The sequence below is a fragment of the Triticum aestivum genome, chromosome 6B (genome assembly GCF_018294505.1).
Source record: "Triticum aestivum cultivar Chinese Spring chromosome 6B, IWGSC CS RefSeq v2.1, whole genome shotgun sequence".
In the NCBI taxonomy this organism is placed as follows: domain Eukaryota; kingdom Viridiplantae; phylum Streptophyta; class Magnoliopsida; order Poales; family Poaceae; genus Triticum; species Triticum aestivum.
The window spans coordinates 583,055,735-583,067,947 of NC_057810.1; the positions used below are offsets into that span (position 1 = coordinate 583,055,735).

At 47.9% G+C, this 12,213-nt stretch overlaps 1 protein-coding gene across 1 annotated transcript; it reads left to right on the top strand.

Annotated features, from left to right (window-relative positions):
• The first annotated feature begins 8,241 nt into the window (after window positions 1–8,241).
• Window positions 8,242–9,159, top strand: LOC123134489 (uncharacterized). Its single transcript, XM_044553741.1, has 2 exons — window positions 8,242–8,736; window positions 8,853–9,159. Exons 1-2 carry the CDS (start codon window positions 8,354–8,356, stop codon window positions 8,959–8,961), a joined length of 492 nt encoding a protein of 163 aa, XP_044409676.1. The 5' UTR covers window positions 8,242–8,353; the 3' UTR covers window positions 8,962–9,159.
• Window positions 9,160–12,213: the final 3,054 nt, after the last annotated feature.

Consider the following 12,213-nt stretch of genomic DNA (forward strand, 5'->3'; position numbering starts at 1 on the left):
CCCATTATGCATAAATCGATCAACTCTTTCACATTAGCCATTTTTGATGGTACTTGTGCTTCAAAGACGAGTTTTGGTCATGGGCCCAAGGATAATTCTTCGCGGTGCCATACCAATTGACTCAAACATAGGTGGCTCCGGCCACCGCCCTCTCCTGAGAGAGGCCAGAGCTCACTCTGTTTCGTGTGGTTGTTTTTGTTTGAGTGGTTTCTGGTCCGTTGTTTGTGTGTGTGTTGCCTGGTTGGTCTTCTCCTTCTCTTGGCCTTGCTTTCATTTTTTTGGAGCGTTAGCCGTTGGTTTAGAAGCCATGTGGTTGCTGAAGCGGTACTACCGCTGGTGGCGAGCGGTACTACCGCTCCTAGCGGTACTACCGCCCTCCAGCGCGGTACTACCGCTGTGAGGCACGGGCAGGGGGTTATATCGGGGGTAGGGGGAGTTTCTTCTCCCCCATACCCATTCGCTCGCCACCTTGCTCTGTTCCTCTCTCTTCAGCAACCGGCACCGCGGGAGGGCTCTGACGGATCTCCCTCTCCGGGGCACTCCTCTCCATTTCCTTCGGTGGAGTCGATCCCCACCTTGTCCTCTTGCCATGGATGCCGGTATTGCCCCCGTTCCCTTTTTCCTTTTGTCTAGATTTCCACTCTAGCTTCTTAGGGGCAATAGCAGTTGCATCTCTAGATTATTGGCCAGATCTAGGCTTGAGTAGGATGGAGAATGCTTCTAGACAGTTTGGATTAGTGTTTGGTTGGAGTATTTTTGAATTTGGTAGGACGGTAGTACTGGATCTGACCACGGAAGTAGGAAACTGTTGTTTCCCCGCCTCGAGCGGTACTACCGCTCTCTCGAGAGCGGTACTACCGCTTGGAGCGGTACTACCGCTGAAGGGTCACAGTACTACCGCCCCTCTACCAGTTTCCGTCATACTCCTACCTCTCAGTGATCCTTTTTGCTCGTGTTTTGTGGCTTACGCTCGTTCTTTCTGGTTGTTTGTGTGTTTGTGTGTGTGGTTCCAGGTGATGAGGTTCCTGAGCATCAGGCTTGTCGTGTCAACCCCGGTCGTGCCTCGTCCAAGCGCTACCGCACCACTGAGCCTGCCGGAGGATCTTCTAGTGCTCCACCTCCACCTCAACTCCAGAAGAAGCCTGGGGTCAAGCCAAAGCCAGGCAAAACCATGCCAGAAATGCCGCCCAAGGAGTTCTGGGCAAGGCGCCGCCGCAACCCGTATGAGGACGACCAAGATCCCACTTTGGTCAACCGTCCGTTCTGGAACAGGTTCCAGTTTGCCATCTTCTTTGATGTTCTCAAAGCCAAGAAGAATCTCTATGTCAACGTGCACTCCATCGACACCGACCATATGGAGAAAGATCCTGAATACTTTGGTGAAGCTCTTCAGATGTGCACTCAACTGAACATTCTCGGGATCATGCAATTCAACAAGGACTATGATGCTGATATTGTGGCCCAATTCTATGCCACAGTTCACCTTGGGACTGATGAGGACAGGACACTGACTTGGATGACCAATGGCAAGTTGCTTTCAGTCAAGTGGAAAGCTTTCATGGAGCTGATTGGGGTGCAAGATCTAGGTCTTGAGTCTTCTGTCGGCTTTCGCCCCCACCGCCGCACCAATGCCACTCACAAGAAAGCTCTATGGACCTACTGCACTTTGAGGATCAACCCTGAGACGAAGAAGGAAACCTATGAGCTGCCTGCCTATCTGGATATCCTTCACCGTATCTTCAGAGAGACTCTTTTCCCTCGAATCGGGAATCTGGACCAGGTTCACTCCTATCTCGTGGGCATGCTTCTCTTCTGCCAGCGTGAGAAGGGACAGAACACCGGAGAGTCCTTGGATATCTCTCATGTTATGTGGTCTGAGCTGCTATCTGCTATCTCCGAGCGCAAGTGCCCGATTTATGGTCCGTTCATCATGCTGCTCATTGAGAAGGCCTGGGATCGTGTCTATCCCCAGGTGTTACTGGAGACTGGAGAGTTGGTCTCTCACAATGTCAAGCGTCTGAGGAAGAAGGATAACTGGGGCACTCAGGCCCCTAGGACTGGAGTTCCTTCGTCTGCTACTGCCATGGAGACCGAGGAGGAGACTGGGGCTGAGGATGATGATGATGACTACGTGCCTTCTGAGGCAGAGCCCTCTTGGGCAAAGAAGCTCAAGCTCAAGATGAAGAAGTTGTTCTGCATGGAGTCTCACGGTCAGTACATGACTCATGTGGTTGAGAAGAAGGCCCGAGGTCGCCACAAGGAGCTCATGCGACAGATGGGTGCTACTGTGATCAGTGAATCTGAGGATCAGCTTACTGAGGAGGAGGAGTGGATTCAGCAGCACTGCCCGTAGACTGATTCTGATGCCGAGCACTTCCAGACCGACGACGGTGGCGCAGATGATCCCACTGAGCTCTGATGTGTGTGTCCCTCGTTTTCTCTCACCTGGAGCCGTAGCAACACTCCCTCTCCTTTTTGGTGTCTCGATGCCAAAGGGGGAGAGAGTTTAGGGATTTGTGCTTTGTGTCTTCCGTCTTCTGTGTTTGTGTTTTCCTCGCTTCTGCTTTGTTTGGTTTGTGTCAGTGAGACCTAAGCTCGAGTCATATGGTGTGAGACATATGCTACCTTATCTTTCCAGTATCATTATCTATGTCACTATCTAGCTTATGAGTTGCAATGCTTATCCTGTTAAGTTAACTTATGAGTTGCATGCTTATCCCGTTAAGTTATCTTTGCTACTCTCTTTTACCCCACTTAGGTGGTTAGTCTCTAAAATGTAGGGGGAGCGTTGATCCTAGTATGTGTGCCGTGCAATCCAAAGCACTTATCGAGATAGCACACATCTAGGGGGAGCACATCTACATTTTAGGACGTTGGGGTTTTTGCGCTTGTTCTATATCTCTCATATTGTGCAAATCCCGTATTGTCATCAATCCACCAAAAAGGGGGAGATTGTAAGGGCATATTTATCCCCAAGATGTTTTGGTGATTGATGACAATGCTTGTGCGGACTAATCGTGTGCGTTAAGTTCTTTCAGAGATTCATCCTTTGGCACGAGACGATTATCTCCCCTCCTCTAGTCTAAAATTTGTTAGTTGCCTTAAGTTCTTTCAGAGATTCATCCTTTCATTGCAAGGTCTAAATTGTTAAAGAAAAGTCTAAAATTTGTTAGTTGCCTATTCACCCCTCCTCTAGTCAACCATATCGATCCTTTCAGAAATGTTTCTCGGTTATGGGGAGGTGATAAAGAGTTCGTCGTACAGGGTTACGTCGATGCAAGCTTTGACACTGATCCAGATGACTATGAGTCTCAATCTGGATACGTGAATGTGGGAGCAATTAGCTAGAGTAGCTCTATGCAAAGCATCGTATACATAGATATTTGCAAGGTACACACGGATCTGAATGTTGCAGACCCGTCGACTAAAAACCTCTCCCACAAGAAAACATGATCACACCTTAGAACTCTTTGGGTGTTAATCACATGGCGATGTGAACTAGATTACTGACTCTAGTGAACTCTTTGGGTGTTAATCACATGGCGACTTGAAATAGATTATTGACTCTAGTGCAAGTGGGAGACTGATGGAAATATACCCTAGAGGCAATAATAAAATGGTTATTATTATATTTCCTTAATCATGATAAAGGTTTATTATTCATGCTAGAATTGTATTGACCGGAAACTTAAATACATGTGTGGATACATAAACAAATATCATGTCCCTCGTGAGCCTCTACTAGACTAGCTAGCTCGTTGATCAAAGATGGTTAAGGTTTCCTAACTATAGACATGAGTTGTCATTTGATAACGGGATCACATCATTAGGAGAATGATATGATGGACAAGAGCCAACCGTAGCATAGCATATGATCGTTCAGTTTATTGCTATTGCTTTCATAATGTGAAATACATGTTCCTTCGACCATGAGATCATGCAACTCCCGGACTCCGGAGGAATGCCTTGTGTGACATCAAACATCACAATGTAACTGGGTGATCATAAAAGTGCTCTGCAGGTATCTCCTAAGGTGTCTGTTGGGTTTGCATGGATCGAGATTGGGATTTGTCATTCCATATGACGGAGAGGTATCTCTGGGCCCTCTCAGTAATACAACATCACAAGAAGCTTGCAAGCAAAGTGACTAAGGGGTTAGTTACATGATGATGTATTACAGAACATGTAAAGAGACTTGCCGGTAACGAGATTGAACTAGGTATGGAGATACCGACGATCGAATCTCGGCAAGTAACATACCGACGGACAAAGGAACTATGCATGTTGTCATAAAGGTTCGGCCGATAAAGATCTTCGTAGAATATGTAGGAACCAATATGGGCATCTAGGTCCCGTTATTGGTTATTGATTGGAGAAGCGTCTCGGTCATGTCTACATCATCCTCGAACCCATAGGGTCCACACGCTTAACGATTGTTGCGATATAGTATTATATGAGTTATGTATGTTGGTGACCGAATATTGTTCGGAGTCCCGGATGAGGTCACGGACATGACGAGGAGCTCCAGAATGGTCCGGAGGTAAAGATTGATATATAGGATGATATGGTTTGGCCAAGGGGTAAGGCCCACGGGGCTTTAGGTCTGTGCAAAAGGAAGTTTTGCGGAGGTCAGGGACCAAATGCCAAGGACCCTGGCATCTGGCCCTGGGCCAGACGCCGAGGCCCATGGCGTCTGGGCCAGACATCGAGGACCGTGGCGTCTGGTACTGCAAATCGAGAAGGACTCTTCCTTGCATTCCAAACCGACTTTGAGGGGCCTCTTTCTCCAAGAAACGACCCCAGGGCTCAACATATAAATAGAGAGGCAGGGCTAGCACCCGGAAGACATCAAGATTGACCAAGTTGTGTGCTGGCAACCCCGTCCCCTCTAGTTTATCCTCTGTCATAGTTTCCGTTGTGCTCGGGAAGCCCTGTGGAGATTGTTCTTCACCACCACCGTCACCAGGTCGTCGTGCTACCGGAACTCATCTACTACTTCGCCTCTCTTGCTGGATCAAGAGGGCAAGGACGTCATCGAGCTATACGTTCGGTACTTGATCGGGACGGATTGTGAAGGTGTACGACTACATCAACCTCGTTGATAAACGCTTCCTCTTAGCGGTCTTCAAGGGTATGAAGATGCTCTCCCCCTCTCGTAGCTATGCATCTCCATGGATAGATCTTGCGTGTGCGTAGAAATTTTTTGTTTTCCATGCAACGTTCTCCCACAATACGAGGGCAAGGTCCCGTCAAATCTGGTTTCAAGCAATCGTGAATATGCTTCCACTCCTTGCACCAAGGACTTGTCCTTATGCAAGAATTATCATTAGCAATTTGGAACTGGTAGGAATTAAGCATTTGAGGAAGTATTCTAATAACAGAGGCCCAAAAAGTAGATTTACGAATAGAGGTAGGGGTTTCCAAATAGAGATGTTATGCAAATATTTCACCTCAATGATTTTGGCTACCAAAGAGGAAGGATATTTGATAATTCGCCAAGGGCCACAAGGGACTTATTCATTAAAAAAGGTCTCTAATGCCTAGTCCATCTTGGTGCATGGGTTTGCAAATATCTTCCCAAATTCTAGGTCTCCTTTGCTTTGTAGGAATTTTTAGGAATTCCATAAGATAGGTTGGCAAAGAAAAATTCTTTTGGATCCCTTTGGTTTGTAAGAATGGATTTATATTCCTATGTGGGATAGGAATCAATCCTTCACAATACAAAGAAAAAGAACATAAGCCTAGACTCAATGGAAAAATTCACATCTTATGCATCAAATGACATCTTTTTTCTTATACTAATTGAGATACATGACATCCCATTTCCTACGATTTTCCTATTCCAGTAACATCCGTATCCTATGAACAAAAGAAGGCCTAAAACATAATATCCTTTTGAATCCCTGTCCACCAAAATTTACGTACAATTAAATTGAGTTTTGCAACAGTACCATAGCTCATAAGAATGATGGACATGTACTAAACAGGCAAAGACGCAAAAAAAAAACATTTAATGAGAGTAAGTCTAACTGCTTGAAAAAATATATTAGCCTTATAACTATTTAACTTGGCCTTAAAGTTGTCAATGATGAAATTATAAGCAACAACTCTTTTCCTGCCTAGAAAAATAAGAGGATCACCACAATATAAAGTATTGAAATTCATGTCGGGACCTGGGAAAATAATTTTAATGTAAGTCTTAAGGTTTTCATCAGTGTGTTTGCTAAATAAGATAACTGGTTTATTTCAATTTGAGGCCTGACCCGAAATAACACAAAACAAATTCATAATTTGTGCTATCATATTAGCATTGTTATTATTCGCTGTAATGTAAACATTCAGATCAGCAAACATTATTTTCTCCCAAGAACTACACTTGAATGAATACAATTTCAAGAAACATCCTGGTCTTAATCCCTCTAATGTGTTACATAGGAATTTCATGGTCTTAATACGTCTAGTGGGGTAAGCGGGGGATAGCGAGGAAAAAAAACTCCCAGCCTGTATTTCTCGCATCAGCGACGATGTGGCCTCCATCCCTCCATCGGCAGCCATGACGACCATCCATCCCTCGGCGGGCATGGTAAGGACTGGTGCGCCCACCTCCCCTCTCATGGCCATCAATCAGTATAAGGATCCCGCGGCAATAGCCCCAACTCACATGGAACACGGGCATCCACGGATCTGGTATGTGCCGGCAGTGAAGTGGCAGAAGGCGTAGCGGTCGTTAGCTTGGAGAAGCTGGTGATGCATGTTGCTGGGGAGGCGTGCATGGGGGTGTTCTGGATGCACCGGACCATGGAGATGGCGAGGTTTCTAGCCCGCGAGCTCGACATCCTCGATCCGCTTCTCTCCTACAGGTCCACCATCCTCGGCCGTATCCGTTTTATGGGTTTGGCAGGTGGTCGGTGTCGACGTATAAATGTATTGCCTAGACTCTTTAATCATATCGGTCTTTTGATTGCATTCGCTAGAGCATGCACTTCTATAGTCGGTGGCGGCGGGTTGCAATGGTAGGAGTTTACGGATGCAGGCGGGAGATCCATGCAGCGAAGGCTAGGGCAACGGCCTAGGGCGGCTACGAGAGCAGAAGGTCGGGTGGCTGCACATCAACATCTCGGCTATGCCACTTTAGTGTTTTGTATCGATATGTCGGTGTCGGCGTGCCGGTGTGCACCAGATGCGGAACTGATGGTGCTGACATTCATAGAGGCGACGACGCGCACAACATCATCACCAACAAATGTGCAGGTGGTTATGGCGGTGGCGATGGCCTCTGCTGGTCAATGTGACAGGGTACCGGCCCTCGACACCCATAACAAGGAGATCAAGAAGCACAATAGCACATCAAAAGGTGCGTCGGCGTATTTGCGAGCACAACGATGGTGGTCGTGTGATGCACTCGTTGTCAACACAAAGAGGATTGTCGTCTTGTGTGAGGGTAGCAGCGAACGCACGAGAATGCTTGAGGTGCCGGCAATATAGTCCCACGCTGATGAGTGAGGGGCACACTGGTGGTTCCCTCTGACTTCTTGCTCTGGGTGGCAGCTCCGGCAACATGGCGGATGTTGTGGTATCTCTCATACTGGTGTGGAGTGGCAGCGACCAATTCCACGCAGAGACATGGACGGCCACCTGATAGTTGTGCAGAGTTCTAAGGTGTGAAGGAGTCTCACCAATCTGCTAGTGCATTTTGGCTCTGGTATGGAGTACTGACGAGGGAACTTTCGAATGATCTGTAATCAAGATGTTGATTAGAACAACGCTTCATGTCCGGGGTAAGAACTATTGCAGTGAACTTTATTGGTTGGGCTCGGCAGTGATGAATTGTGTCATTGCCTTGTTGAAGGTGTTGTCTACTGTTATGCTAATCTCGGCAAACATGATGAAAATCCATGTCGGGGGCTTTTCTGGTCAAATGTGGCGACAATGACGTGAGGACATTTATCCCTTCGTATAAAATGGTTTTGTGTATCACAATGATGCAGAGATTAGGGTTTTAATCTCTTTTTTCGAAGAAAAAAAAATACGTATAGTGATCGAGAACAAACTGCATGACAGATGCATACGGCCGTGTGCAGGAACGAGGTACACGTAACTGATCGCATGTGCTCTTCAAGCGCGGGGTCACGCTGGCGCATCCTCGTCCTGCCGCGCGTCGCCACCTTGCCCCCGTCCGTTCCAGACGCTTCGCCACTCGCCACGACGCCACCGAGCCGCCCCTATAAGATAAGCCACCGTCACAGACTCCCATCAGCGCAAAGCGAAACAGAAGAAGCACTCGCACAAAGAAAGCCAAACCACACTCGATCGCCGCCACTCTCTGCTGATACCACACCCCAGGCTAGCAGCCATGATGGCTTCACGAGCCGCCGCCGCTCTCCGCGCGGCCGCCCTGCAGGGCTACTTCCGGAGGTCGGCCTCCACCGCGGCGGCGCACGCCGAGAGGCCCAAGGCCAAGCCCATGGGCGACTACGTGCCGGTGTACGTGGCGCTGGGGATGATCGGCCTGGCGGGGGCGCTGGGACTGCACACGGCGCGGCAGCAGCTGGCGCACGCGCCCAACGTCTGGGTCGACAAGCGCAAGCGCGAGGCGGTGCCCGAGGTGGCGGACCCGGACCTCGCCCTCGACGAGGCCGAGCGCTTCGTCGGCGGCTCCGTGTTCCGGAAGGTCGCCCACGTCCAGGATGACCGCTCCCTCACCGCCGGCGTCGCCGACCCCGTCACCGACTACCCGTACGACCTCACCATTCCTCTTTCCATCCATTGGTTATCACTTCCTGCGCGCACAGTGGTGCTTTGGTTGGTGTACGTACGTGACTGATGTTGGATGATTTGTGTTTCTTTCTCAGGGCGAGGAAGGCTGTGACGCTCAAGGACGTCGGCGTGGACCCGCCGGGAATGCCCGAGCAGAGCAGGGAGGGCGTCCTCGACAGGATCTTGAAGAAGAACACCGCTTAATTTCGGGGAGGAGCAGGCAACAGCACGCTTCAGATTCAGTCCCTTTCTTGCGTTAACTAGCTAGATTTGCGTCTCAATAGTCAGATCGGCTGCACTTTTTCTGGAAGCCGGTCCATGTATCGCGAACGTGACACGTGATGGTGTTGTAAATATGTATCCAGTCATCTCGAGAATTCTAGTTTGTTCCTCGTAATAAAACTATGCACCTGCGCCGCGAGGCGTGATGTTGTTGAGTTTGAAATGATAGGTTTTAGGAAGTACTCCCAGTTTTCCCACGTGGAGAGTGGCTTCTTGCCGTTTCTACACTTTTCGCGTCCTAACCAGAACACTTCCTCGATTCAATCCCACCGCTTGGATCCAATCCCATTAACTCAATCCCTAAAATCCATTCGCCTCTTCAAGATCCGTCATCTCTCAATCCATTCCTCCCGGCAGTTCCTCTTATTCTATTCCTTCAATCTTCAATCCCATCTCGAGTCTATCCGCTTCTTAGTTCAGAGTAGAGAGGAGCTGAGATCTGCAATGAAGGGCATCCCTGCAATGTTGGATCTGAATCATTTTCCAATCATTCAAGAGGAAGCGGATCCTCTTGAAGAAGCTTCTCACCAGCAAAGCCAGGAAGTGGAAGGAATGCCTGATCTGGAACTAAATCTGCAGGCGTTGAATCTGTCAGCACCAAGAATATGTAGTCTACAAGCCAAACTAGCGGAACAGAGCCAGGATATTGAGGAGACCCATATGTTACTGATGAAAGTAGCATGCACAGCAGGAACTCCTACAGTGATTTCAGAGCACACAATTAATCAAGCCATGGCACGAGCTTGGAGACAACATTTCTATGCAATATCCCAGGTATCTACTAATCTGTTCATGGCATATTTTAATTCTCAAGAGGACATGATGTTTGTCTTCACACGACAGCCATGGATGTTGGGGTCAGATAATTTACTTCTAGAATGGGTAGATCCAAAAGATGAGAGCAAGACGAAAGAGGATTACAAGTTTGATTACATTTATACCACTATAAGAGCTTATGGAATACCCAAAGAAGCTAGATCAATGCAACTTTTACAGGATATTCTTTGCACAGTTGGTGAACCGTCTGAATTTCATCCTCTTCAAATTAATATGATTTTCTCAAAAGCAGAATACATTTGGGGTATGGCAAAGTTAAGGGTAGGGCAGAAAGTAGTGGATCAAATCAGTCTTACCCTACCAGACAATTCCTCAACTATGGTTTACTTGCACTATGAGAAAATAGGAAGAATCTGTCTATTTTGCGGGATCATGTTTCATACTGTGCAACATTGCCCTTTAAGAAATTGTCTGATCATGGAAAGAGCTAAACATAGAAAACCTGTCAAATGATACGAATATTCACAGGCGCGGACGGGCTCGCCTGATCACGGTATCGATAAGGATATGGGATGCATGCGGTACTTGCGGGCGTATACTGCGTCCCATTTAATGCGTAGTACCGGTGAAGCGTCGACGGTTGTACGGGTCGGGGCAAACGGACGTCCATCCGTCTGCGACGGATCGAAACGTCCAGCCGTGACAGCGTCAAGTCGGGTTGACTCGGCCCACCCATCACGGATCGCAACGCCCATCCATCAGCCGCCGGCCCTCTTCCTTTGATCTGCGCCGCCGCCAGGCCCGCCACATTCCCGCCCCTCGAGCAAGTATTTGGCGGCTGGGGCCGAATCGTGGTCGTGTACTCGGCAATGGCGGCGTCCAATGCAGCCGTGGAGGCCATGGTGTGGGTCGGCATGAAGGAGCTCGGGTTCGCGCGGGTGACGGTGACCTGTGACGCGTCGGGCTATGGCGATGGAGCTCTTCTTCAAGGGGGAAAACGAGGACGCGGTGCGCGGTGGAGAGGTTCAGGGGTGGTCACCCGGTTGGACGACTCGGGGAGGTCACATCACGCCGGTGGTCAGGTTTCTCTGCACCGCTCCTGCGTTGATGCTTGGGCAATTTTGACTGAAATCATCGTTTTTTGTTTGACTGGAATCTGTTAAGCATAACAGTTTGTGTACACCTCCACGTTGTAATAATTCAGTTAGTAGATTGACATAGTCAGAAGGTTGGTTCAGTAACTGATGTACTGCAACATCTCAAACACACGATTGTTTGCCTGCACGTTGTACCTTTGTTCTCTGAATCAGTGTAATCAAGTGTTCGTTTGCATTCAGTTTGTGTTTGATGCCAAAGTTCAATACATTGTACATAATCACAAGCATACAAGTGGTGAGATGAACAACTTCATTCCATTCTATCTCTCAAACCAAACACTAAAATGTAACCATTTCATTCCTCTGAATTTTCCCTATCAAACACAAAAATGAAACCGACCCGTTCTAGTGAAATGAAATCACCATATTCTATTCGACGTCGTTCTCAAACCAAACACACCCTTAACCCCGCCGCACAGTGACCCCAAATCGATCCCCTGAATCTAGGCAAGAAACCCTAGCTGCAACCGATGGTGAACGCAAACCAAGGTCCAGTCTGCCCGTCCTACCAATTGTTCCATGCCTGGACTGCGGCAGCATTGTTGCCACCTACTTAACACGACAGGGGCAGAATTCCGACAAGTGTTTCTACAAGTGCCACAATCACAATGCAAGCATATATTTGCAAAAAAAATCTGATTTGTTTCCACATCCCATTTTCTTAGCTTATTCTTTCCAACCAATGCCAGCCTTCAGGTGGAGGATGTGGAAGCAGGGGCAGACATCTCAACTAAAGCACAAACTATGACAGAATGGAACTGGGCTGTAAGCAAGGACGCAGCCCCTGATGAAGTATAGGCGTCGGTTGGGAGCCCTCCCAAACAGTTTGAAAATCAAACGGGATGCATTCCCGCTGACGGAGTACAGCGTGATTGTGTTGCCACCTGTCATCATGTAGTCACACTGAATTTCTGTCATCACAGCCCACCTGTACACGAGAGCTACTTGCCAAGCATTGTTCAAAAGAGATTCTTTTCAAATTGGGGCATAGGAAAATCGACTGAAGCTTGCCCTGAAAATACGTTTATTCAAATCACCTTGCAACTAGAAAGATCAGTAATATTTAGGAACATCTGCGCCTGAAAATCCATTTTGTTGAAATCATCTTGCAACTAGAAGGTTCAGTAATATTGAGGAACATTTGCACCTGAAAATCCGTTTTGTTGAAATCATCTTGCAACTAGAAGTTTCAGTAATATTGAGGAACATGCGTAGCCACCATTAGATGGTACTAATTATC